The 27967-nt window shown below is 38.4% G+C and overlaps 1 protein-coding gene across 3 annotated transcripts; it reads left to right on the top strand.

Moving 5' to 3' along the window:
• Positions 1-5523: 5523 nt before the first annotated feature.
• Positions 5524-27967, top strand: RIOK2 (RIO kinase 2). Of its 3 annotated transcripts, XM_053567064.1 has the most exons (11): positions 5545-5626; positions 8041-8179; positions 8856-8972; positions 11539-11714; positions 14014-14102; positions 16008-16068; positions 16168-16199; positions 18324-18416; positions 19265-19783; positions 22062-22161; positions 27603-27967. In XM_053567064.1, the coding sequence occupies exons 1-11, from the start codon at positions 5561-5563 to the stop codon at positions 27765-27767; spliced, it is 1557 nt and encodes a 518-aa protein (XP_053423039.1). In that variant the 5' UTR covers positions 5545-5560; the 3' UTR covers positions 27768-27967. The 3 variants fall into 3 exon arrangements, with proteins under 3 accessions (XP_053423038.1, XP_053423040.1, XP_053423039.1); XM_053567063.1 differs by having other exon boundaries at positions 5524-5626; positions 16008-16199; XM_053567065.1 differs by lacking the exon at positions 8041-8179 and having other exon boundaries at positions 5543-5626; positions 16008-16199.

Below are 27967 nucleotides of genomic sequence, written 5' to 3'. Positions count from 1 at the left end.
TAACATGAACCATCTGAATGTCCCACTCAGGAGACATAGGCTTGATGAATGGATAAGAAAATACAACAAAATATCTGCTGTCTCCAGGAAATACAACTGACCCAAAAGGACTCATACAGACTCAAGATGAAGGGATGAAAAAAAAAATATTCCATGCAAATGGAAACCAAAAGAAAACAGGTGTAGCCGTTCTCATGTCACATAAAATTGACTTAAAATCAACAATAGTAAAGAAAAACAAAAATGGTTATTATATAATGGCAAAGAAAGCAATTCAACAAGAAGATATAACAATCCTAAATATTTATGTATTTAACTCAGGAGCTCCCAGATTCATTAGAAAAAGAAAGAGTGACGTGAAAGAAAGAAAAATAAAAGAAGGAAAAAATTCTACTACATCTAAGCAAAGAATAAACAATAGCATCATAATTTCTGGGGAATTCAACACCCCATTGACATAATGGGGAAAGATCATACAAGAAGAAAATAAAGAAACATTGGACGCCTTCTGGCTTATAAAGTCTTCATTGAGAAGTCTGCAGTTGGCCTGTTGGTTTTTCCTTTGCAGGGTTCTTGATATTGTCTCACAGCTGGCAGAGACCTCTTTTATGTTGACTTTAGACAGTCTGATGACTATGTGTCTTGGTGATTGCCTTTTTGCAATGAATCTCCCAGATGTTTGTTGAGCTTCCTGTACCTGCATGTCCAAACTGAAGCAAAACCAGGGAAGTTTCCTCAATTATTTCCTCAGATAGGCTTTCCAGCCCTTACCTGTTTTCTTCTTCACTCCCAGGAATGCCTACAATGATTCTTATATTTGATTATTTCACACAATCTCATGTTTCTTGTAGGCTTTGTTTGTTCCTCTTAATTCTCTATTATTTATTTTTTGACTGACTGAGTGCGGGCAGCACAAAAGAGTTGTCTTGGTCTAGACTATTCTTAAAACTTTCCACTGTGTATTGTATTTCCTTAAATGAAGTTTTCATTTCCAGAAGTTCTACCTGTTTTTTTTTTAATTTATTTTTCACTATTTTAACCATTCTATTATTATTAGAATTTTATTATAACTATTATATCATTATCATAATAATCTTAAAGCACTTAGTATATTAGTAGTAATAATAGTATTGCTATATTATTACATTAACAAAATAAATATATATTTTTTAATTTCTTTTCTTATTGATTAATTTGAGTTCTCTGTAGAGTCTTGTTATCAGGCCTTTTTTTTTAATTTGTCAATCTTTCAGTCAATATTTCATTCAGTTCCTGAATTTTTTTCTGGTTCCTTTGAGTTGGTTTTCCATTTTCTCTTGGACTTCATTGAGCTTCCTCACGATCCATGTTTGAAATTCTTCATCCGTCATTTCCATACTTTCATTTGGTTGCTATTCATTCCTAGAGAGCTGATATTTCCTTTGGGGGGTGTCAGTTCACTCTGATTTTTCATGAAGTTCTCTTGCTGATTCCTCTTCATCTGAGATAGCTCTCACTTCTTATTTTTGGACTTTCTTTTTGTTTAGATTGGGATCCTCCTCTCACTTGTAAAAGAGTGTAGCATATGTGAGGTATGAAAAGCTTTTTGGTGCTTTTCTGGTGGTCTAGGTTCATGATGGATGCCTTGGTTATAGATGCCTTTAGAATGAGGTTTTTCTCAGCTGCTAGCTGTTTGTAGGCTGCAGCAGTGGTAAGCTATGTGTGTGAGCAGATTCCCTGTCTCTGACGAGGGAGGGTGGACGTGTTTGGAATCCTTTCTCTTTCCCCAGCTTGTGGTCTTTTTAACAACTGAAGTGTATTGGCACACCCAACTCAATCTCTGAGACCACTGGTGGAGCCTGTGGGTGAGAATCAACCACACCTGTGTGACTGAGCCAGTAGCAGCTGTAAAAGGCTGTCACATTGACACCCCTGCCTGTCAGTGGAGATTGCAGGACAGAACATGCTGCAGAGCTTGGGGAATTGTGACAGGCACCAACTGCTCGGGAGAGGCACAGTAATGTCCCAGGCTATGAGCAGGGCCCTGGAACTTGCAAGTGAGTCTGTGTGCCGACCGCAACAGCAGAGACCAGGCGGGTAGGAAAATCAGGGCAGTGTTGCTTCTGGTGAGCCTGCCCTCAGGCTCCATAAAATCTGGGAAGGCCATTCGTCTGTCTTCTTTAGAGAAGGTTCTATTCATATCTCTGGCCCATTGATATATGGGATTGATGGCTTTTTTCATGTGGATTAATTTGAGTTCTCTATAGGTCCTAGTTATCAAGCTTTTGTCTGATTCAAAATATGCAAATATCCTTTCCCATGGTGTAGGTTGTCTCTTTGCTTTGGTTGTTGTCTCCTTAGCTGTACATAAGCTTTTCAGTTTAATGAAGTCCCATCTGTTTATTCTTGTTGTTGTTGCAATTGCCATGGCAGTCTTCTTCATGAAGTCTTTCCCCAGGCCAATATTTTCCAGTGTTTTTCCTATGGTTTCTTTGAGGATTTTTATTGTTTCATGCCTTAAATTTAAGTCCTTTATCCATCTTGAATCAATTTAAACATATGAAAAAATGTTCATCATCCCTGTATATTAGAGAAATGCAAATCAAAACCACCCTGAGATACCATCTAACCCCAGTGAGAATGGCCCACATCACAAAATCTCAAAACTGCAGATGCTGGCGTGGATGTGGAGAGAAGGGAACACTTTTACACTGCTGGTGGGACTGCAAACTAGTACAACCTTTCTGGAAGGAAGTATGGAGAAACCTCAAAGCACTCAAGCTAGATCTCCCATTTGATCCGGCAATCCCATTACTGGTCATCTACCCAGAAGGAAAAAAATCCTTTTATCATAAGGACACTTGTACTGGACTGTTTATTGCAGCTCAATTTACAATCGCCAAAATGTGGAAACAGCCTAAATGTCCACCAACCCAGGAATGGATTAACAAGCTGTGGTATATGTATACCATGGAATACTATTCAGCCATTTAAAAAAATGGAGACTTTACATCCTTCATATTAACCTGGATAGAACTGGAAGACATTATTCTTAGTAAAGCATCACAAGAATGGAGAAGCATGAATCCTATGTACTCAATTTTGATATCTAAAAAAAAAAAATCTGGTACATCAGTGTCCACCAAAGTCCAACCCTTATGCTACTTGGATCCACTTCTTTGTTTAAATTCTGAAAGCAACTCTTTCAGGATTCCAGTGAACATCTCTTCCTGGGGGAATCTCAGAAGAGAAAGGTATATGGAGGCTAGGGCATGGTGGTTCACACCATGGGGGAGGCCAAGGCAGGTGGATCCCTTGAGCTCATGAGTTCAAGACCAGCCTGAGCAACAGTGAGACCCCATCTCTACTAAATGTAGAAAAACTTTATGAGGAATTTGAATAATCGTGGGTAATTTAAATATATTATAACTGGAAAAAAGAAAAATGTCAAAAGTAGAGAAAGTGAGCATTATAGGTAAGGAAAAAGACGGTGAGAAAGGAATTCAAAGGAGTTATACAGCAAAAATAAAGTACTTCAATTATACAAGAATATACACTACTGGAAAGTAATTATTGTTGAAGATCTTGAATGCCAATCTGAGAAATTTAACCTTTTTTCTGTAGACAGCTAAGATTCTCTACAGCTTATGAGGACAGGGATCTCTAGAAGGAGAAATTAACAACATGATACACGCTCTGCACACACCTGTCACACTATCAATTTTTATTCATCACCTTCCACCACACGTTTAAGGACTGGGATTCAGTTTCCTAGACTTAGGTCTCTGGTATGTATATTTGCTAAATGGTGAATGAGTGAATGAATATTGTGCGTTTTGTTTTAGTTATCACTAAGCAAAGTATGATGCAGTAGAACAAAGTACAATGGAGTATTTGTTCTACTCCATCGCTTACTTTTACTCTTTGAGAGTATGATTATTAACATGACCTGACTTTAGAAAATGATACTGAAAGTCTAAGAGTAACAACTCAGTGTGATTAACCCTAGGGCACACTTGCAAACTTCAGTAGCAACCCTAACCAAACCCACTTTATCAAAGATGGCTGTATGGAGCAGTGTTGAGAAGTAACAGAAGAGTAAGAGAAGAATCGTGTAACAGATTAGCAATGCCTGCTAAAGTGCTGGATTAGGAGTAGACACCCACATGAGTGTATTTGCCACCCCATTCTTCCTTAGAAGTTAGTAATTTGGTTTTAAAACTTTAAAAACTTTTCATTGTCTTCTTATGTGAAATACATAAAGAAAAATTTCATTTAAATAAAGATGTCAATGGGTTGAACATGGTTAATCAAAGATTTGCTTCATTTAAGTAAAAAGAAGCCAAAGACTGCACTGGGGAGATAAAAGTCTGCTTGTCCTTTCCCATCCTATTTCGGTGGTTAGACTCTGACTTCACAGGCCAGAATGAAGGGGCAGACGCGAATGAGGCCCCAGCCTCAAGTTCGCGTCCTCCAGCCGTGTGGCCCCAGCCCTGCGCCCCCGACCGAAGGGCTTCTCTGTGCTTGGACCAGCGCTTGCGCTCACAACTGGCCTGGAAGACGGGAATCGCCACACCAGCCTGCGAAGCCAGAGGGAAGAAAAACTGGAACTCTGTAAATGCTGGATTCCAAGGTTTACATTAAAAGTTCTGAAACTGGGCCCAGAGAGGAGTGAAACGTCAATGGGAGGGAGGAAACAGGCCAAGGAGCTCTGCGCTCTGGGACTGCTGGGAGCACGGCACTAACTCCCGGACCCACTAAGATATCTACAGTTTACAGACTAAAAACCTGAGCAGTTCACCAAGTAGAAGAAAGGCACCTCATTAGTGCTGTCACCCCGCCACGCGACCGCGAAGCTGCATGCCCTGCGGACCCTCAGCCGCTCCTGGGCCGCCTGCAATCATACCCTGCGGACGCGAGCTGAGGCAGTGGGCAGCGCGCCCACCAGGGCACCCCCACCTGCACCCTCTCAGACCCTCACTTGCTCCCCCTCAGATCCCCCACCTGCGCCCCTCAGGCCCCTACTTGAGCTCCCCACCTGCTCCCCCGCAGGCTCCGGCTTTCCGAGGCCGAGCAAGCGCTAGAGACACTGGGTCCCCGCGGGCGCTCCGGGCCAGAGGGGCTGCTCCTGGAGTTACTGCCGTCTCTACCTTTACAGCTTCGGCAGTCTACGCTCCCGCTCCAAAGAAGTCGCTTTGCCTGAGGGAAGATTGACCAGACCCGGTAGCCTGGCTCCTCCCTGTCCCTTGGCTCCTCCCTGTCCCTTGGCTCTGGGAGGCCCGGCGTGCGAAAGAAAACAGCATTTTGTAAAGAACATTTACAGTACACCAACTCAATCCCATTACAAAATCATATAAAAATAAAACTCCCCTGTGCTCCATGCTATGTGCCCTATAAGACACAGAAGACATTTTATTTTTCCATGCCACTGAGAATAACAACTTACATATATTACCAAGGACCTGGGGTCAGGCGCGGCGCATGCGTACACCGGAGGGCGTGGATCCGCCCCAGAGGCCTTTGTCCCGGCCTGCCCCGCGCCTTCCGGCCGTCCTGGGAGCAACTTCCGTCCGCTGCCGCCATGGGGAAGGTGAACGTGGCTAAGTTGCGCTACCTGAGCCGGGATGACTTCAGGGTTCTGACCGCGGTAAGAAGTCTGTGGTTGCCCCTTTCTCTTTTCCCTTCCCGTTGCCCGTCCTTGACCTGTGCCGCGAAGTTTGCTGGAGTTGAGCGGTCGCGCTCTGGGCCCCGATTAGAGGGTGGGAATGGAGGGACAAGCGCTGCAGAGTCGGGTTCGAAATCTTTAGTTTGGGAGCTTTTACCAAAATGCAGCAAGACTCCCCCGACTCAAAAAATCATTTTCCTTTATGCTCCCATTCTTGCGGTTAAGACACACGCTTACACCTCCGGGGCCTGAGCAGCTTCTCCAACCTGGGCTCTTGGAACCCCTGGAGGGCGGGGCCCAGAGGCAAGAGCCCGGAGTCCCCACGCACCGACCCGGTCAGAGACTAACGGGTTCATAACAGTCACCACACTTTCTTCAGCTGTAGTAGCAATTTTGTGGAGTTTATTGAGGTACAAAATAGACGATCCGGGAGAGATCATGAAATAGATGAATAAATAAGTAAGCAGGATAATGTTAGGTGCTGTGAAGATGGGAAAGGAAGATGGAGTAGAAAGTACATCTGGGGAGCAGAGGCGCGAATGCTGTCTTTGAAGTGGGTAGTCAGGGAAGGTTACCGGGGGTGCTGGAATCTTGCCTGTTGACTGTTGCAACCAAAGGTCTTTAAAAAAAAAAAACTTCTTGGCTCTTGGTAGGCAATAAGTAAGTATTCGCTAAATAAATGAAAGAATGATTGGGGGAATCACAGGATAGACTAGTGAAGCCCAAGGGAAGGGCCGGAAGCGCAAGAAACAGGAATAAATAAGTGCAGAGGTGTTGAAGCAGGATAGTCTTTGAGGAAAGGAAAGGAACGTAGTCAGAGACTAATGGTCGGAGATGAGCTGGAAAAGACATCAAAATGATGTCAGATTTGCCATCCAAAACTTTATGAAATATTTAAGTTATTTTTGAAATTCACCAAGGAATGACGTGGTAATTCAATATGATGTTCCAGTCTCAGGGGAATCTCATCTGTGTTAGTACCGCTCCTTGTCCCTCTCTTACCTTTGACTTCTTTGGATCCCTTATCACGGTAATCATTGTTTGACTAGCTGCCTTTGTCTTTCAGTGTGAACGTATCCCTCAAGAAGTCCCCAGCACTTCTTTTTCTTCCATTATTTCTTGCTCAGTGATTATATCCACTCTACAGTTTCATCTCACCTCTATCAAATAACTGACAGTTTACCCCTGTAATTTTGATTTCATTCCTAAGTGTAGACCCCTTTCCAGTTTTCCTTCAAACATTTTCCTTTGACCCTGTGCTCAAACCGAATTCATCAACTTTTCTACCCTCTTCCTCTTTTCCCAAAATCCACCAAAAATAATAATAATATAATTTTCAAGTGTGCTCTTCCTCTTCTGTTCCATCTACCCTGCACATCCTATTGCCAAGCCCTCCCATACTACTCCCTAAAGATCTTTAATTTCTTCCTTCCATTACCACTGCAGCTTGTTCTTAACTGGAATACTGTCTTAGTTCTCCCATACACGTACCTTCAGTTTTTCCCTTCTCTAAGGCAGTTTGCATATTCCTGCTATCAGATTAATGTCCTTAAGATGTCTCTGTTCATGTGTTTCCCTCGCCTACAAATCTGAAAGAGTTTTCTGCTTTGCTCAGTATAAAATGTAAGACATTTATGTTTTAAGGCTTTATATCTTGGAATTATTTTCCAGTTTTCTTTGCATTAATTCTACTTGTCATTTTATCTGAGCTAGCACTATACTTGCTTCCTGTGCTCAGTACTTTCTTGAATGTGCCCCATTTCCAAATGCCCTCCCAAGACCTCCAATATTTCTTCTTCTGCGTTCTCTGGATGCCCACATCTCAAAGTCCATCTCAAGTATTGCTTCTTCCCTGGAACTGCTCACCCACCAGGAAGTATCCTCCACTTGCCCTTAGCTACCTCTTTTTTTTTTTTTTTTTTGGCACTTATTGCTTCTTACTTTCTAGTAAAGTTAGATGTGTACTTATTTCTACAATTTGCTAATAAATTCTCTGGAATAAAGTGTGTATTTTTATGTATTTTTTAATCTTCCACAATACCTAGCATAATGCCTATGTATGATGATGCCTCATTAAATACCTGCTTAATAAATATCTGCAATACCTGTAAATTTAAAGACAAATGTTTAGATGTCAGCAAATATTTTAGGAGTTAACACATGTCATCATCTGTGTAATGGGTACTCATAATTCCCAACCTTGAAGTAGAAAGGCAGTATGACTATCAGTGATTAAATATTGAATTATAATAAAAATACATACAGAGAAGGAAGTAATTATGTCTCAGAATTAGTTGGAGAACTGCATGGTCAGGAAAGTTTCAAGAAGTTAATTTCTTAGTAAGCCTGTATGAGGCTTTATATCAATTATGATTATGTAATTTCTTTAATTTCAGGTTGAAATGGGCATGAAGAACCATGAGATAGTTCCCTGCAGTTTGATCGCCTCTATAGCCAGCCTTAAACATGGTGGCTGTAATAAAGTTTTAAGAGAATTAGTAAAACATAAACTCATAGCTTGGGAGCATACCAAGAGTAAGTATTTTGAAGCAGCATTTATGATTTTTCAAGTAACTGGTTTCTCCCAGAAAAGGTGTTCTGAAAAAGCAAGCAGTGGCATTTACCAGGCTAGAAAAGCACTTGGTGAAGAACTGACAGACACACTTCTGTCATATCCTGTTGGTCAAAACAGAGCACACAAAGGTCAGAAGAGGTGGAGAGAAGGGAATGTCAAGGGGTTGTACTGCACAGGAGAGAGTAAAGATGTTGTTGCTACTATCTTTGGAAAATGCAGTCTGCCACAGGACTTGAAAGCATTAATCTCAAACTCTATGTGGTAAGGGATGAATTTTTTAAAACCTGTTATGGGTCCTTTTGTAAAATATAGTAAAAAATAATTACTAGAAAAATAAATTGGATAACAGATATACAGTAACAGGTATATATTCCTGGTTAGATTAACATAAAAATTGCCAAGTTTATCACAGGCGCTTGTGGGCTATTATCAGTCTGTGGGTCACAAGTTGAAGAACAACACATGCACTAGAGAAGTAATGCAAATTGTAGGAAAAAATGGGAAACTCTAAGCCTGGGTAGCCTATCCTTTTCCAACCAAGACTTCCCATGTTTAAATTCTTCTTATGTCTTGAACTGACATGAGTTGAGATACAATATAACTAAAATACAGTCTTTCTCATTTGATTTTGTCTAGCTGTCCAGGGCTGTCGGTTGACAAATGCAGGCTATGATTACCTGGCTTTGAAAACACTTTCTTCTCGACGAGTAGTTGAGTCTGTTGGAAACCAGATGGGTGTTGGCAAAGAATCGGGTAAGTACTAATAGTACTTATGGTAAATACTTTCTTTGCTTTCGTTTATATTTTCCCTTGAGAAAGCATTCCGCTTTTAATTTTTACCCTTTTTCCAGATAAACAGTAAAGTGGAAATTTGGTTGGAAGCAATACAAATTATGAATGAACCCTTAATTTTGTTATTGTTTCTCCAAAAGTCTTCACTGAAAATTTATTAGAAGAAACCAGTTTTCTTCTAATAGTTATTTGACAGATATTTTATTTGCTCTTACTTTAGATCTAGCAATGTAGATAAATTGTATATTTCTAGTAGTTAAAAATATGTACACGAGGATGTACTAGAAGATATTTTAGTGATTATCTAAAAACCACAAATACATTTTAACAAATCTAGCAATATGGTAAACAAGGCAAAAATAAGTATATGTAGAACTTACCTACACAAAAATGAAGCATTCCAAAATAGCATTGACCGAACACCTGCGTATTTGTTCCCTATGTAGGAGACAGTAGGAATAAAGAACAGGAAATGATAATCTTAATATCATGCCCTCTTATTCACTGCTGTTTGTGTGACATAGTTTATCCTATAGTTACATTATTATCTAAGCTCAGGAAGCAGAAGAAATGTTTGGAAGCCTACTCCAAAGAAGGTTACTGAGGTAGTTGATATGGTTTGTATGTCTTCTCTATTTATATCCAGATTGCAGTATAAATTTAAGAGGTAAAATGAGTACTATAATAATTAAATAGGATACAATATGTATGGAAAATAAAAAAAATAAATAATGTGAAGCACCCTCTATGGAGTAGGCTTCCTATTTTTTTTTTTTTTGACATTTTTATGTCCAATATTAACTACAGATTTTCTGTGTAAGTGTATTTACATGTACTAAGAGTGTATGTTTATACCTTCATATCCTTTAATTACAAGTGGAAGCAAACAGTGTTCACTATTGTACACCTTGATTTTGTCCACTTGATGCACCCTTGTTATCATTCATAATTAGCAGATGTGTCTTTCTCCATAGTTACAGAGTATTAACGTATGGATACTCTGTAATTGAGTTTACCAGTCCCCAGTTGTTAGTGGTCATTAGGTTCCTTCCAGTCTTTTTTTGTAAGTAGTGATGCAGTATACACTCTTGTGTCTGTACATATGTGCACATAAATTTGTAAATACATTCCTGGTGATTAATTATTGAGGCATGTATTTGTTTGCTGGAGGAAAATAGCAGTCTGGTGGCTTAAACAGAAATTTATTTTCTCACAATTTTGGAGACTAAAAGTTGAGCACAAAGGTTTGGTTTCTCCTAAGGCCTCACTTTGGCTTGCTGACACCTGCCTTATTGCTATGTCCTCAAGTGCCTTTTCTCTTTGTCCCTGGTGTCTCTTCCTTTTCTGATAAGGACACCAATTCTGTGGGATTAGGGCCCCACACTTATGACCTCATTCACTTATCCTTAATAACTTCTTTAAAGGCCCTATCCCTAGGTAGTTACTTTGGGAATTAGAAATTCAGCATTGAGTTTTGGGGCAGCAGAGTCCAGTGCAGAACAGGGCAAAAAGTTTGTGCATTTAAAGTTTTGATATGACCAAATTTTTCTGGAAAGTTTATACTAATGTATAATCCCATGTGTGACAGCCTGTTTTTTAATAAAAATATAAATCCTCCTGAGTGATTAGAACATGATCTAAATTTCAATGTGAGATATAGCAACTTGTTTTGAAAATTGACAGCATACTTACTGGAACATCTCCATTGTTTTAATCTTTTTGACAGAATGGAGATGTGTACTCTAGACAGAGCTAAGCTATCTATCAATAGTTAGAATCGGGTATTGTTCAGTGAATAATATTCTAAGAGCACTTGAAGAATTGAACTTCATGTCGAAAAGGAAGATATTAAATCACTTTTCTCACATAATGGGACATTAAGGAACAATTAGATATTTTTTCCACTAAATTGAGTGATTCTTTTGACATGGTAAATATATGCATTAAGCACCTTTGGAAGCAAGAATCCTTGACACATTGTGTCTCTGCTTTCTTTTGTCATCGTTATTAATATATAGTGGCTTGTCGTATATATGTTATGACAGTATATATTATAATTAAGGTAAAATAGTGAATGCATGGAATAGAGCATTTTGCCAAATAAGTAACCCTAGTTATACATAGTAACAATCCCTAATCTGAAAATCAGATATCTAAAATGCTCCAAAATTTCAAATTTTTTAGCATGACATGATGGACACTACAAGTGGAAAATTCCACACCTGACCTCGTATACACAAACTTCGATTCATGGACAAAATTATTAAAAATATTATATAAAATAACCTTCAGGCTATGTGTATAAAGTATATGTGAAACATAAATTTTGTGTTTAGAATCAGGCCTGATCTCCAGATAGCTCATTATTTATATGTAGATCTTCCAAAATGTGAAACACTGTGGTCCTAAGCATTTTAGATAAGGGATGTTGTATTGGGAAAGATAAGATACTTGTCAGATAAAATGAGAGTTAAAATTGTTTTAACTTACTGGAATAAAAGTATAATAGTGATCTTCTTGGCTCTAGATATTTACATTGTTGCAAATGAAGAAGGACAGCAATTTGCATTAAAGCTTCACAGACTAGGAAGAACCTCTTTTCGAAATCTGAAAAACAAGCGCGATTACCATAAACACAGACATAATGTGTCTTGGCTTTATTTATCTCGTCTCTCTGCGGTGAAGGAATTTGCCTATATGAAGGTATTTTTAAAAATAATTTTGCATTTCTTTTTAGGCAACTGATACATTATAGCTCAAAGGCCTTGGTGACAAGCATCAGTGTGGTGTCCCACACGTCTCTAATCCCAGACTTGGTCCCTGTGGTCATTTTTTTAGCTTTGTGGATTATTTGTTTAATTGTTAACATATGAAGACAACACATATTCTACAATATTAGCAAGGTGAAATAGCTGAAAATAATAATGGAGTTATCTTACAATTTGCGTGGATATATGTTACGTCTCTTCAGTATAAAACCATATATAGTCTCTAATTGAAAACACCAGGTAATCACCATCTGTGGAAACCTTAGGGCCTCAGGTAAATTGACTAGTATTTTTCTTTCACACAGTGGAACAACTGTCAGTTTACAAATTTGCATTTAAAATGGTCAAAATACTTGACATGCAAAATTAAATTGAGCATAAATTTACTAAATATTTTTGTTAATAGCCAAATTAAACATTCAGTAATAACTAAATTAAACAGAAAATAACATTTTGTTCTTATTCTGTCCAGTAGGATTTGTCATAATTTATCTCCTTTTTAAAAAAAATTTGAACTATTGGCCGGGCGCCATGGGAGGCCAAAGCAGGTAGATTGGCTGAGCTTATAGGTTTGAGACCAGCCTAAGCCAGAGCGAGACCCTGCGTATTAAAAGCCGGGAGTTGTGGTGGGCCTGTAGTCCCAACTACTTGGGAGGCTGAGGCAAGAGAATCTTTAGCCCAAGAGTTTGAGGTTGCTGTGAACTATGATGCCACAGCACTCTACCAAGACAAAGTGAGACTGTCTGAAAACAATATTTTTTTTTTTAATTATTGAAAATTGTTTTAGTCTGTGAACATTTTTCTTAGGAGTTCAATTTGTTGTTCTGTGAGTAGGTTATTTTAATCTATATGGTTAATTTGTAGTAATTGTGGAAGAATTTCTAAGTCCATATGAATGGTCCTGTTATAGTTCATGGTTACTTATTTCTTATACCAATTGTACTATGACAGTTTTTAATCATGTACTTGTTTGTATCCTGTGATAGTAAGTAAGCAGCTCAATAGATATTTACATATTTTCCCAAAACTGTATAAGGTATTTTCTCAGAGTGTTACAATCAAGTACTAGGTTAAGTGGGGTGAAGGAGTGCATACCAAAGAAATAACCAGTATAATCTGTGTAAAGTATCTGTCGACTTTACGGAAACTTTGGTAGAGTAGAATAGTTGATAAAGGAGTTTTTATGAAGTGAGTGAGCTATGTGGAGCATGAAGCGTGGGCCTGGTTGTTAACTATAAGGGAAAGCAACTCATCTCAGAGGAGCCAGTGAGGGCAAGGACCTGCATGGGTGTGAGCCCTGTGTGTGCTGTTGATGGGGTGGCTGTCTTGGCTGGCCTTTTGGGTGTTCATTAGAGAATTGAGAGAACTAGGATTACAGAGAGTTTTGAGAAATTGAGAGAAGTTGTTCGGACTGAAACATTGACAGCTGTTGTTTTTTTAAATGGAGTGTTGGCATCCACATCCACATCTTTGCCTGGTGTTGCCACACAGAATAGTTGGGATGTAATGGCAGGACTGGAGACACTGGTAGCATGGTCACACAGAAATGACCCAGGCCTATTTACAGGTGCTAACGTTGCAGAGGGTATAAGTCTTAGGTATTCTGAAAGAAGTAATACTAAGACTTTGTAAACAGTGAGACAAAAGAAATTAACCATAGGGAAAAAGAGAAGAGTATGGATCATCTAAAAGAACATTTGACTCAGACTGCTACAATGTATTTTTATCACTTATATAGCATATTGTGGTCTGGAGAAAAAGATGGGAGCTTTGTAAACTAAAAGGTCTGTTGTGTTAGAATGCCCATTTCCTAAAGTGCTAGAAGACAGACTGTACAATTTGTTTCTATTTGGATATTTTTAACACATGTCAACGAATGGCAGAGATTTATAAAATAGGAAACATCCTAAGAGACTGTAAGTTTCTTGAGGGCAGAGACTTGTTAACACTCATTTTTGAATCCCTAACATAGTGCATAATATTTTATAAATGTCACTTTTGGTGGAAAAGTGAATTCAAGCAAACTTTAGTTTAAAATTTGTTTTTTTTTATGTACAGCTTGTTCTATACAGTGAATAAACAAACCAGGCTGCCTAAATACCCAGGTAGTAATTGTAGTTTTACAAAGGCTTGTGTGTTTTTCTTCTGGTTGTGGAAAGGTACATTTACTTTTATTGTTCTTTAGAAAAAAAATGACCTCCTCATTATCTTATGCCTATTTTCTTATATTTTAGGTGTTATATGAGAGGAAATTTCCAGTTCCAAAACCAGTTGATTACAATCGCCATGCAGTGGTCATGGAGATCATAAATGGTTATCCTCTGTAAGTGTTACATTGTACTTGAAGCCATGGATTCCAATAAATGAATTTAAGTTTCAGAGTTTTTTAGTAAAAATTTCTTAAATTAATGAAATATTGCTTCTAGGAGATTAGAAATGGACTTAGAGGAATTAACTCAAAGACAAATTGGAAACTCAGTTTCTTAGTGACAGTGTAGACTTTGTAATATCTGTTGTTCATCCAGTTTTAATATTTATAATATTAAGAGTCACAAAGCAAAGTCCCTGGCCTCATTCTGAAATAAACAAGTATCAGGTAGTAATGAGTGGCGTGTATAAAAATAAAACAGTGTGTGAGGGCTAGGAAGTGCTAAGTGGGGGTAGAAATCCTCTAGTTCACATAGGGTAGTATGAGGTGAAACCTTACCACATTTTGATTGAGATGGAAAGGCATTGGGGTGAGAGTATTGAGCAAGAAAATATGTGATCTATTGTTTTAGAAGGATCAGTCTGGCTGCTGTGTTAAGAATAGACTAAAGGGAGACAAAGAGTTAGGTAAAGTAGGAGACAGTGTAATGTAGGCAACAGATGACAGCAGCTCTGATCACAGCGACTGTGATTCTAAATGTGAATGTTTGTGCCTGATGGAATCATTTTATAGATACTTATTTGAGACAGCGTCTCACTCTGTCACCCAGGCTCGAATGCCATGACATCATCCTAGCTCACAGTAACCTCAAGAGGATTCAGGTGATCTTTCTCCCTCAGCTTCCCAAGCAGCTGGAACTACAGGCAACCCCCACAACACCCAGCTAGTTTTGTTTTTGTTGCTTATTTGTTTGTTTGTTTGTTTTTAATAGAGACAGGGTCTTGCTCAGGTTGGTCTCTGAACTCTTGAGCTCAAATGATCCTCTCACCTTGGCCTCCCTGAGAGCTAGGATTAAAGGCACACCACTGCACCCAGCTATAATCATTTTTTTATTCATAATTTTTCAGTGTTTTAATACTATAATTTAGGTCAGTAACTTGTTTGAAGTGACTGAATTACTGAGTTAATGTTATAGAAATGTGGTTTTTATTGAAAAGTAGTCAGGTTCTGAATGTTCTGCGGGTTGAACCAACATGATGTGTTTGGGGTTGAATGTGGATGAGAAGGAAGTGGCAAGTCAAGTGATGACAAGGAGGTTTTTGGCCTGAGTAACAGATTAATTGGAGGGATGAAGTTGCCATTTACAGGAACAGGAAAGCAGCAGGAAGAGGTTTAGAGTTGAGGGTAAAGCAGAATCAGAGACACAGTTTTAGACATGTGGAGTTTACAAGTGTGTGGGAGCTGGAGAAGCCTACAGTGTGTGATACAGCCACGAGCCTTGATGAGACCACCGAGAATAAGTCAAATAAGAGAAAACGGGAGCTCATAGGAGCTTTTGAGGAACTCCAAAATTTAGAGGCAAAAGGAAACTTGAAGAACTAACAGAAAAGAGTAGGGAGATATGATTGTGAGGAAAGGAGGAGGACCTGAAGAGCATATCCCAAAAGTTGAGTGAAGAAAACGTTTCTAAGAGGGCAGAGAAGTCAGTTGATGAGAGCCATGGGTGGACCTTGGATTTAGCAACATAGACATCACTCGTAGTCTCCATAAGAGCATTTGATAGGAAGGAGATGAGTAAAAGCCCGCTTAAAATAGGTTTTTTGGAGAATGGAAGGAAACTGGAATACATATAGAAGCATTTGGCTATAAATGAAGAAGATAAAGGAGGTAATAGTAGAAAGAAACAGAATTAAAGCAGGACATGACTCTTTTAAAAATGGTAGATGTTACTTCTGTATGTGATGGAAATGAGGAGAAAACTGTCAGGAGACAGGACTCAAAAGTACACATGTATACACATGCATGCTTGCTTTCACAAAAACCATACACAACCTGTTTTTATACTTAAAATACTTTCAGATGTCAGATACACCATGTTGAAGATCCTGCCTCAGTATATGATGAAGCTATGGAACTAATTGTAAGACTTGGGAATCATGGGCTGATTCACGGAGATTTCAATGAATTCAATCTCATTTTGGATGAAAATGATCATATCACCATGATTGATTTTCCACAGATGGTCTCAACGTCTCATCCCAATGCTGAATGGTATGTGCTGAAATTGATTCTGGATGTGGGTATTTTTTTGCCTAGTGGAATCAGTTTTTCATAATTTTTTTCAGTTTTTTTAATACTATCATTTAGGTCAGTAACTAGCTCAGAGTGGCTGGTGTTGATGTTACAGAAATGTAGTTTTTCATTAAAGTATAATCCAACTATTAGAATTTTCCCTGTAAAAGAATCTTATTCCTTCATTTTATAAAGGGGAAATTTTTACTTTGATCCAATTTTTAAAAACACTTCGCTAAGCTTATGCTGTATATTAGAAATCTGAAGACATTGCCTGCTTATCTATTTTGTTTATGTAAACCACAATAAAGATAGCATCAAAAGAATTTGAATCACCCTGTTACAATTTGACAGAGTTTGAAAAATCAAACTTTCTCATCCCTGGAACCTTTTCTTTCTACATACTTTTGCTGAGAAGCTCAATATTTAAAACATAAAAGGCTGCCCAGAAGGAGGCGGGTGGAGAGAGGGATCCTAGGACCAGCATTTTCTCTCCCTTTCCCCTCCTCTCTCCGGCACCTCAAGAGCACTTCACCAAGTAATGATGGCCCCGAGCAAACAAGGTAATTTTGGACTAAAATCTCATTGTAAGACCAATGATAATTATCCCTTGTCATTTTTTAGTTTCTGTTTTATTATTAGGAAAGAATCCACATAAAACTTCGTCTCTGACATGGGGCAGAGTCTCTTCATACTCCGTGGTGGTCACAGTCTTCACATCACCTAACCACCAGCCAGGTTATGAAATGCAAATGTAACAACTGGTATCACTTACATGATAGAGCATATTCATTTCCTGCAGGGTTTGAGCATGAAGCATTTCATGTTAAATGAAACCTGTCTTTCTTTTCTGACTTACTAGAAAATGTCTACACTTCAGCTAGAGAAAGGAATGTCATTTAAAAATAAGTTTTAGGCGGCACCTGTGGCTCAAGGAGTAGGATGCCGGTCCCATATGCCGGAGGTGGCAGGTTCAAACCTAGCCCCGGCCAAAAACCAAAAAAAAAAAAAATAAAAAAATAAAAATAAGTTTTAAAAATATTTCCAGCAAAATAATACTAAAAAATTAATGCCTGCCTCTTGGGTGATCACTACTCCTTGGATGATGACTAATCGCCCTTTGTATTCATGTGGAATATAGAATACAGTCACAATAAAGGGACATTTGGGAACAACCAGAGTCAGGGACGAGACTGGCGACAGGTGATGATGTTCCACATTCAAGGCTGCAGTGTTCCATGGGGAGACTGTGACTTAATTTGGATTTTTGTGGACTAGTGCTAGGTAAAGGGGGTCATGCTAAGCACTTGTGACTGAGATGTAAACAAGTCTTGTCTCTGCATTTTAAGAAGTTATTATGTAGTTAGGGAGATGTGAACGTATATAAAATGATAATTTTTAAATTTACTAAGATTTTCTCCATGGTGCCCTGAGAGCAAGGAAGAGTGGCATTGTCTCCTTGTTGCCAAACTTCATCTTTCTCAAGTTCATGTCATCTTGTCCTTAATTTTTCTTTATTTGGAAATCTTCTAATTCAAAGGTCCTTCTACTTTTGATCTATGTTAACGTGTTTTCAGATCATTATAAGCCACAGCATTATCTGTCCTGGGTGTTTCTGCGTATCAGTTAAAGGGTAATAAAAGTACAGACACATAATAATAGTCTTCAAACTTTCCTTATGAGTTAGTAAGATCTTTTTGTCACTAAGCTATTTTTATCTTGAACCCAGTTAGCCAGTGGTTCTAGTGATAACTCTGCAGAAGGGAAGCATAGCCACACAATGCGGGGACTCTGGGGATGAGTGGAAACCTATCCCTGGTCTGTAGCCCATAATCTCCTTTTCTGGAATTCACTCATCTTCCTGTGGTATATTTTACTTATACCAAGTAAGAGTGTGAGAAAAGTCTAGGTTTTCTCTAGGCACTGACCGCTTATATTCCCTAAGATTTCCTTAGATTTTGGTTTTTAAACACATTGGCAATTGATTTGTATCTTTTTCCTTTTGTGTAACTTTTTTTTTTCTTCCTATAAGGAGCAGGAATAATGTAACAAATAATATAAGAGTATTGCCAGCTATGTCAGAAATTATTCTTGCTTTTGCAGGTATTTCAACAGAGATGTCAAGTGCATTAGAGATTTCTTCATGAAGCGTTTTGGCTATGAAAGTGAGCTTTATCCAACCTTTAGTGATATCAGGTTTGTAGTGTTTCTTTAAATGATAGGACCCATTAAATACCTTGTTTATGACTAAAAATTAACTTTCATCTGAAAAATTTTTCAAATAGTGACCTTTGACATATAATCACTCTTCTATAGTACGTAAGTGAAACGTAAAAACTAGACAATATTGCTTTTGGTCCCTTGAGGCACTACAACTGAATTTAGAAGGAACATAGCTAGTTTTTCAAAATTCATGAACTTTTATTCTATTTTTAATGCTTTGTGAATAACCAATAACCCATTCTTAAGGTTCAATCCAAATGTGCGTTGAAATTTGTGTTCCTCTTATTCAGAGCAGGAGCTATCTTTGATTATTGGGACATACTATGTACATTCTGAGAGCTAAAGTTTCTCGTATTTTATACAATTAAGATAGTTTCTGATTTGGGACAAAGTCACGTAATTTCACAGAAATCTTTAGCCCCCTTTGAAACTTAGTTTATTAAGTTAATAATCAGCTAAAGTTTCTATAACCTTTTTGTTAATACGATTTTTTTATTTTTATTTTTGATAATTATTTTGAAATCTTTTCTGTTTTTACACAAGAGATGTGTATTTAAACAGCCAGATGCTGACCTTGAAGGGGAAAATATCTAGGATTCATTTTTTTTCTCCCTATTGGCCTTTAAGTGATATTTTATTGTTAAAGTTAACGGTATCTATCTTCCATATTTGTATGCCTAAGTAATTTAAGGTTTTTTATGAAAAGAAAAATCTTTAAAATATATAAAACATCAAACCTAGTGAATCATTTATTAGAACAATAGGTATTTACTCATCTCTCAGATAAATGTTTGTCTCTCAATGTCTGCTTGTTTTCCTAGGAGGGTGGGCTCTCTTGATGTGGAGGTTTCTGCCAGTGGCTATACAAAAGAGCTGCAGGCTGGTGACAACCTGCTGCAGCCAGTGGGCCCAGATGAAAGAGACACAGAGACAGAAGAGGGACCTCAGTTTTTGTTTTCTGATGGAGAAGTGTCAGAAAAATCAGAGGTTTGTAGATCCGAAGATGAAAGTGAACAGAACTGTGTGGACCAGTCGGGTGGCTACAGATTATTTGAAGACTTGGAGCAGAACAGGGAGGACAGTTCATCAGAGCAGAGTGCTAGTGCACACCACTTTGGAATGACTGACTTCAGCCAGGCTTTAGAAGAAATGAAAGGGCAGGTTGTTGACAAAAATTCCATACCTGAATTTTCTGAGAAGAAAAACAGAAATGAAAATTACCCAAGACAAGGTGGTCGGACACGTCAAGGAGAAGCCTCTGCTGGCTCTGAGGAGTGTGTGGACGAATGCTCTCATCTAACTGCCTTGTCGTCACTGAGTAAAGAATCCAGGCCTCTCAGGTATAGGCTTCTATTGATTAGAGACCAACACTTTCTTCCATTCTGATAAATTAATTTTTTTAAATGATGTGGCAGAGTTGTATTCTGTCATTATTACATGTAAAATGAAAGCCACATAAATTTTTTGTTGTTAATAGATGTGATTCTAGGCAGCCCCATTGACTAAATTACAAGTAATTCTGCCTGAAAATATAAATTGTTGCCTTTCAAAGACTTATTGTAGGTCTCTTGATAAATTGATCCAGTCTTAGATGGATGAGTTAATCTTCATATACTTTCAAAATTACACATCTAATGTCTGAGTTACAGAAAGCCATATAAATGTGTGACATTCAGTAAACACGCTTTCTACATAAAACATCTAGAGTAAATTTTCTTTGGTACTTTTAACCTTCTGTCCTTTGTGTATGGTTAAAATTACATAATGGTATCATGTTATCTTCTGAGGACTGTTTTTCTGCAAATATTAATGAATCAGTCTCCACTTAAATTAGCAAAAGTTCTCAAACAATTCTTAGATTTGGGGATAGCTTATTTAGAATCAAACTGTAATGGAATGCTGGTTTTACTTAATAATATGACAGTTAAAATAAGGTGAGCAGTGCACTTAGTGAACATTTTCCAATACATGCGCTGGCTAATTTTTTTTTTTTTTTTTGGCCGGGGCTGGGTTTGAACCCGCCACCTCCGGCCTTACTCCTTGAGCCACAGGCGTTGCCCACTGGCTAATTTCTTAAAGCTGCCTTTATCTTTACAGTTTTGTTTATGAAGCAAAACCTGAGAATTTTGTTCCTTCACTGTATAGTTCTGTTTCTTGAGTCGCAAGGCTACTGCTGTTTGAATAATAAACTTGGAAAATTAAGGCAAAAGCTTAAGAGGGTCAAAGTCGAGAGTGGCAGTGGTTCAGAATTTTGAGTGAGTGAGTGTATTCATTTGGTTTCTCTAGAGAAACAGAGCTAAGAGATCTACAGTAAGAAACTGTCTCATGCAGTTACAAAGGTTAAGATGTCCTAGACCTGCCATCAGCTTCACTGGAGATTCCATCCAGCAGGCAGCCAGAGTGCACTCATGTTCTCTCTCTCTGTCCCTCTCTCTCTCTCCTCCCATCCCCCCTGTGCTTATCAGGCCCTCAGCACAGCGCATAAGCACACCCACACCGGAGGGAGCAGTGCTATGTGCAGTGCTCCTTTTGACCCTCACACACTCTGCCCCCAAGTGAAGTTGACATGGAATTAACCATCACCACAATAGAACTAACCCTACATTGGGTTAATTGTCTTTTCAGTAATAATTTGTTCTCACTGTCTGGACACTTAAGACACAAAGCAGCCTATGTTACTGAAAAATATTAACTCTTAGAAGTTATTGCTGAGTTTTCTTATACGTTGTCCATGTTGAAACTTTGAACAGTATGAAAACACCTTGGTTCCCATGGTTGTGGTGTTTGTACCTTAGCAGACAGAGCACCGTCTTTGTTTCCATTATATTTACTGTTACTTGAGGAAGGTAACAAGAAAGTACCTCAAAAATTTAGATTGTGCTCGGGAGGCTGAGGCAAGAGAATCGCTTAAGCCCAGGAGTTGGAGGTTGCTGTAAGCAGTGTGAGGCCGCGGCACTCTACGGAGGGCCATAAAGTGAGACTCTGTCTCTACAAAAAAAAAAAAAAATTTAGATTGTGAGGGCAGTGCCTGTGGCTCAGTGGATAAGGCGCTGACCCCATATACCGAGAGTGATGGGTTCAAACTGAGCCCTGGCCAAACTGCAACAAAAAAATAGCTGGGCGTTGTGACGGGCACCTGTAGTCCCAACTACTCGGGAGGCTGAGGCAAGAGGATCACCTAAGTTCAGGAGTTGGAGGTTGCTGTGAGCTGTGATGCTATGGTACTCTACTGAGGGTGATAAAGTAAAACTCTATCTGTAAAAAACAAATTTAGATTATGAGGAGCAGGTCTGTGTAGTTCAGTAAAAGGAGAAGATTAGTGAGAAGGGACATACAGATTGCGGGAAAGTGATAAATTTTGATGTTCAGTCTACCATTTTGGAATTTTTATAGTGACTGTAAATACAAGAATGCTGATAAATGGAAAATTGTTACTACTTTGGACTGAATTATAGGTAGTTTTACCTTCACAGAAATTTTAAATATAGTGATCTTTCAGGGATATGATAATATGTTAAGTTTTACTGCCATGTAAGGAATAACATTAATTTAATCAAGTATGAATAATTACATTATAAAATTAACTAGGTAAATTGTGGGGTTATTTTTTAATTTTAGGGATGAAAAAAATATGGGAGACATTAATTGGTGTAGAACAAGAACTCTGAGTATTACTTCTTCTACGGGCAGTGTTGTGAGCTGTTCAACAATTCCTCCGGTGAGTATCTGTAGCATTTACCAGGTTTCTTAGGGCACCGCTGTGGACAGGTGAGTGAGTCCAGACACTAGGAGGATGATGCCTCAGACACTTGCCCCTCATGTGCTAATGCTATAAAATTAAAATAGGTATATATTTAATAACATAGAAGAGAGAGTTCACTTTAAACTGGAATTATCAAACCTTGCAGGGAAATTACAGTCTATAAATTTGTTTAAACTCAAAGGATTATAGAAATCGAGATACAAAAAATCTACAAAAAGGGGATTTTGTAGATTCGCATGTTGTTTAATCTCTTTAACAATGGGGAAATTGAAGCCCAGATACATTACATGACTTTGCTTGAAGTCACCTTATAAGTGGTGACAGAAGTGTGACTTGAGTGTGAAGGTGGCCAGCTTTACTAGCTCATTTATTCTTAAATTTTGAAGGAGAAAATAGATAATTAAAAATTGAGGGTATCAGTTTTTGTTAGACCTTTTGGACACTTGGAACAATACCCAAAGAAATTTCAAAGGGGAAATTTTCCAGCCAGGAAAATGAGCACAAATAGCCCAGCTCCTGCTGAGAAGCTCCAGCCTCTCTCAGAGCCACCCAGGAGGAAGCACCCTGAGCACAGGCCTCTGCACCAGCACAGGGAAGCTGTCACTCCCACTTACCTACCACTTAGGAACAACATGGACCTCCCAATACCATCACTCCTGAGATAAAGGAAAGAAAGGTCTTCATGGTTTTCTCACTACTTTTCTGAGTCCTTCGGCAGCCAGTGAACCCTAGTGTGTAAGCTTGTGGCACACATTATTTCCTAGTCCTACTTAACACATCAAGCAGTGTTTTGAAAATTTGATTTCAAATTTAGTAGCCTGAGTTTTCTAAAAAATTCTTATTTGTCTAACATTAAGAAAGTAAAGCAACATAGTAATTTTTTTTTTTTTTTTTGTAGAGACAGAGTCTCACTGTACCGCCCTCGGTAGAGTGCTGTGGCATCACACGGCTCACAGCAAGCTCCAGCTCCTGGGCTTATGCGATTCTCTTGCCTCAGCCTCCCGAGCAGCTGGGACTACAGGCGCCCGCCACAACGCCCAGCTATTTTTTTTGTTGCAGTTTGGCCGGGGCTGGGTTTGAACCCGCCACCCTCGGCATATGGGGCCAGCGCCCCACTCACTGAGCCACTGGCGCCGCCCAGCAACATAGTAATTTTATCAGTTTTTTCATAAATTAAAATGATACAATGGTATGGGGTTTTTTCCTTCTGTTTAAGGTATTACCTCGAATACCATCAGAACTAGTTTTTAGTGATATTTTACCTATAATGAGCAAATGAAGAAAGTCATTTTAGAAGGTTTAAAAAAAAAACATGAAATGATTAAATAGAAAGTGAATTTTAAAAAGGGGCAGGCCGGCGGGGCTCAGTGCCCATAGCTCAGTGAATAGGGCCCCGGCCACATAAACCAAGGCTGGCGGGTTTGAGCCTGGTCTGGACCTGCTATACAATAATGACAACTGCACCCAAAAGATGTCCGGGTGTTGTAGCAGGCGCCTGTGTTCCCAGCTACTTGGAAGGCTGAGGCAAGAGAATCACTTAAGCCCAAAAGTTTGAGGTTGCTGTGATTTGACACACCACGGCACTCTACCAAGGGTGACAAAGTGAGATTCTGTCTCAAAAAAAAAAAAAAAGTACTACTCGGGAGGCTGAGGCACGAGAATTGCCTAAGCCCAAGAGCTGGAGGTTGCTGTGAGCTGTGATGCCACAGCACTCTATCGAGGGCAACAAAGTGAGACTGTCTCAAAAAAAAAAAAAAAAAAAGAAAGAAATCTTTTTTCCTGAACTTTTTATTCCAAGTTGAGAAATACTATCAATAACTTAAAATGTTATGTCCTGTAGTGGATAACATAGGATATCTACAAAATTAAATCCACTATCAAAAACAAGGTGAAAGTAGCAGTACTGTATTTTATAATATTACTCCCCTGGGGCCTTTATTTGATATTAGAAATATTTAGAGCTTGTGAGACCAGCACAAAAGTGAAATTCTAGAAATGTAATTTACTTCATATACTCTGAAGGTCTGGTAATTTACCTCAACACTAAATTGAAGTGTATGGAGCATCTAATAATTACATTGAAACAAAACTCAGCTTTTGAGCTGTATCACCCTGTCTTCCTTAGGGATTTCCCACACTTCCTGACTGCTTGTATTGTCTTTGATATTCTCTACACTTACTGTAATTTATTTACCTTTTTGTTAGATTTTTCACAATCAGAACGTAAGTTGTTTTATATCTAATTACCATGGTGTAAAATTGCTAATTATAAAGGGAAGTTAGATCACGGATTTTAAACTTGTCCCTCTCTGCTGCCCATGTGGGTGATCCCACTGCCCTCGGAGGCTGGGTCAGGCCTCTGCATATTTGAGCTCTGACTCATCTCACTGCTGTACATGCTCCTGACAGCAGCAGTGGGGCATGAACAGGGTAGAACCTTGAATTCTCATCTTTGGGTTGTGTGAATCACATTATAAAACACAAATTTGCCATCTAAGGAAGGGGAAAAAAGATCTCTTCAGCTTACCTTGATAAAGATTTCTCTGATTATTTTAGACAAATTCATGATCTTAAGTCTGCATTCTTTGGAGAATTTTGTCATCCTGTTTTCCTTGGGGTCACATTTTATTTTACGAGGCCAGCAGAAAACAAACTTACCTCTTAACTTCCATTAACTCAGTGATTATTGTTTTGGCACCTGAACAAAGATAAAAGATTTTCTTTGTGTTCTTTGAAATTATAATTGTAAGATAGATTTTTCTCCTTAAAATACTTTTCATAGTTCTTATTTGTTAGGCATTTGTGAACTCTGTTCTTGCTGATACTTAACAGAATTAAATTAAAATTAAAGCATAAGGTATATTGCTTTTTAAGAAATATGAATGTGGCTACCTAATAGAAATTTTTCGCTTTAACAGCAACCAAAAAAATACAGATTTTATTAATTTTTATATACTCCCTAAAATAACACACATGTGTATGTCATGTTTCACTACTTTTTTAATATCTTAAAACATGGTTTTTGCCAACTTTCAGCATAAAAATAATCTTGCAGGATTTGCAAAGTATTCTTAATTTGCAGGGAGGTACATGCATATTAACCTATCATCTGCTTATTTTGCTTGACATGATTATCTTCGCAGTCTAATCAAAGAAAAATGGAAGCAGGTTGTTTAAAAAAGAAATTGATCTTTTTTTCTCTTAGAAACACTCTGCAGGCCCAGTACACAGTTGGAACACGGCACGTGCTCTGCTGTTGTCCCCAGAGACTTCTCACCTGCAGTTGGAAGCCTTTTTACCTGCTCCCAGGTCTTTCTCATGTGATACTGATGTTAATTGCTTTTTTTTTTTGACACAGAATCTCACTCTGTGGCTGTGGGTAGAGTGCTGTGGCATCATCATAGCTCACAGCAACAACCTCAGTCTCTTGGGCTCAAGCCATTCTCCTGCCTCAGCCTCCTGAGTAGCTGGGACCACACGTGCCTACCTCAACACCCAGCTACTTTTTCTATTTTTAGTAGAGACGTGAGTCTCACTCTTGCTCAAGCTGGTCTCAAACTTGTGAGCTCCAACAATCCACCTGCCTCGGCCTCCCAGATTGCTGGGATTACAGGCATGAGCCACCACTCCAGGCTTCTTGTCAATTTTGTGCATTAAAAATGTCTTTATTGTGCCTGACACTTCCTTGGGGGTTTAAATATTAGGATTATGATTTGGAAAAAATTTCCTCTGGAATCCCAAAGGAATCTTGTCTTCAAGCTTATGGTATTGTAGTAATTCCAGACCGTGACTCCTGCTTTAGTAGGGGCAGGTTCTTGGGCAGGGAAGGGTCCTGAGACTGTTAGCCAGTTATGCTGTTTTCTGTTCTAAGCCTTCTGGAACATCAGGTTTTTCTGTTCTCAGGCTTTCTTGGGGTTGGGGCATGGTGTTTCATGGAGTGTCAGACTCTGGAAACTCGAGTTGTGTACTCTGGTTCCCCCTCTCTTAGACCTTTACTACCACTAGGAATCCTTAAACTAAAAGAAGGATAACTTGTTAAGGCCTATTATTGATGATAGTCTGCATAATGATCCACACCTTCATATTATAAATAGACAACTCAAGAAGCAGTGCAAAAGGCAAGCTTGTTCCTCTAGCCTTCTTCACCTCTCAGATCCATTCTTTAATCATTTAGCTCAACATTTTAATAAATACCCTTGCTTCTCCCCTCGCAGTGTTTGTCTTCATTAGGAGACAAGTTGGACCATGCAAGGTCATGTTCAGTTAAACAGGCTGTAGTCCTTCCAGGGAAATAAAGATCATTGTGAACTAAACACCTCAAATTTCTTACTCTTCTTGTAAGTTATGTGACATGTGCAGACTGTATCTTAACTAGTAATTTGAATGTATGCTCATTCATTATATGAAACCATTTTACAACTACAAAAATACTGTATGCCTCACTTCCATGGGTAACTGCTGCCATAGGGTCATTTCCACATTAGAAACTGAAGGGATTCTCGGACATAGTGACCCATAGGAAATGCTTTCAAAAATAACTTCCTCCACGAATGGATTAATAAACTGTGGTATGTGTACACCATGGAATATTATGCAGCCTTAAAGAAAGATGGAAACTTTACCTCTTTCATGTTCACATGGATGGAGTTGGAACATATTCTTAGTAAAGTATCTCAAGAATGGAAGAAAAAGTATCCAGTGTACTCAGCCCTGCTATGAAACTGATTTATGGCTTTCGTATGAAAGCTATAACCCAGTTATAACCTAAGAATATGGGAAAGGGGAAGAGGGAGGGGAGATGGATGGAGGGAGGGTAATTGGTGGGATTACACCTACAGTGCATCTTACAAGGGTACATGTGAAACTTAGTAAATGTAGAATATAAATGTCTTAACACAATAAGAAGATGCCAGGAAGGCTGTGTTAACCAGTGTGATGAAAATATGTCAAATGGTATATAAAACCAGTGTATGGTGCTCCATGATCACATTAATGTACACAGCTATGATTTAATTAAAGAAAATAACTTTCTATTACAAAACATGCCTCCTTTTAACTCAGGAACCTGAGAACAAGTAGTTTTTAATCTTGGTGGGGTTTTTTGTTAGTTTTCATAGTGGACACTAGGTGGCACTATAGTGATCCGTTATTTAAAGAATTGTGACTAACTGTGCTGTATGATCTGTGTTTCTGTTTGGAATTTAATTTTCCATGTTTTATAACAATTTATATACAGTACTATCAGTTTTTGGAATATTTTAAATTCACACTTTTAATATATACACTTGAAAGACAGATTTGAAAGTCTTAGCAATATAAATCTGTTTTATGAAATGTCTACTCAGTCACCGAAAATAGTTCATTGTTAGTGATACTAATTTATGAAATCTTTCTAGGAACTCGTGAAACAGAAGGTGAAACGTCAGTTGACAAAACAGCAAAAATCAGCAGTCAGACGGCGATTACAGAAAGGAGAAGCAAATGTGTTTACCAAGCAACGAAGGGAAAACATGCAAAATATTAAATCAAGTTTGGAAGCAGCTAGCTTTTGGGGAGAATAATACATATTTTTGAATTTTTTAAAAGTTACTCTAATACCCTTTTAAGCCACTTCTAGTCTTCTTTTGCATCAAGGCCAATATATAAATAGATGAATAAACCCTATTTCATCTATAAGTTTTACTCATTCATTATGTGTCTTGCAAAGAATAATTATCTGCTGAGGCAATACATTTTTTAAATCTTTTTTTTTTTTTTTTTT

The sequence above is a fragment of the Nycticebus coucang genome, chromosome 17 (assembly GCF_027406575.1).
Source record: "Nycticebus coucang isolate mNycCou1 chromosome 17, mNycCou1.pri, whole genome shotgun sequence".
Classification (NCBI taxonomy): Eukaryota; Metazoa; Chordata; class Mammalia; order Primates; family Lorisidae; genus Nycticebus; species Nycticebus coucang.
The sequence above is the reverse complement of the archived record's forward strand: the minus strand, read 5'-3'. Positions and strand labels throughout refer to the sequence as shown.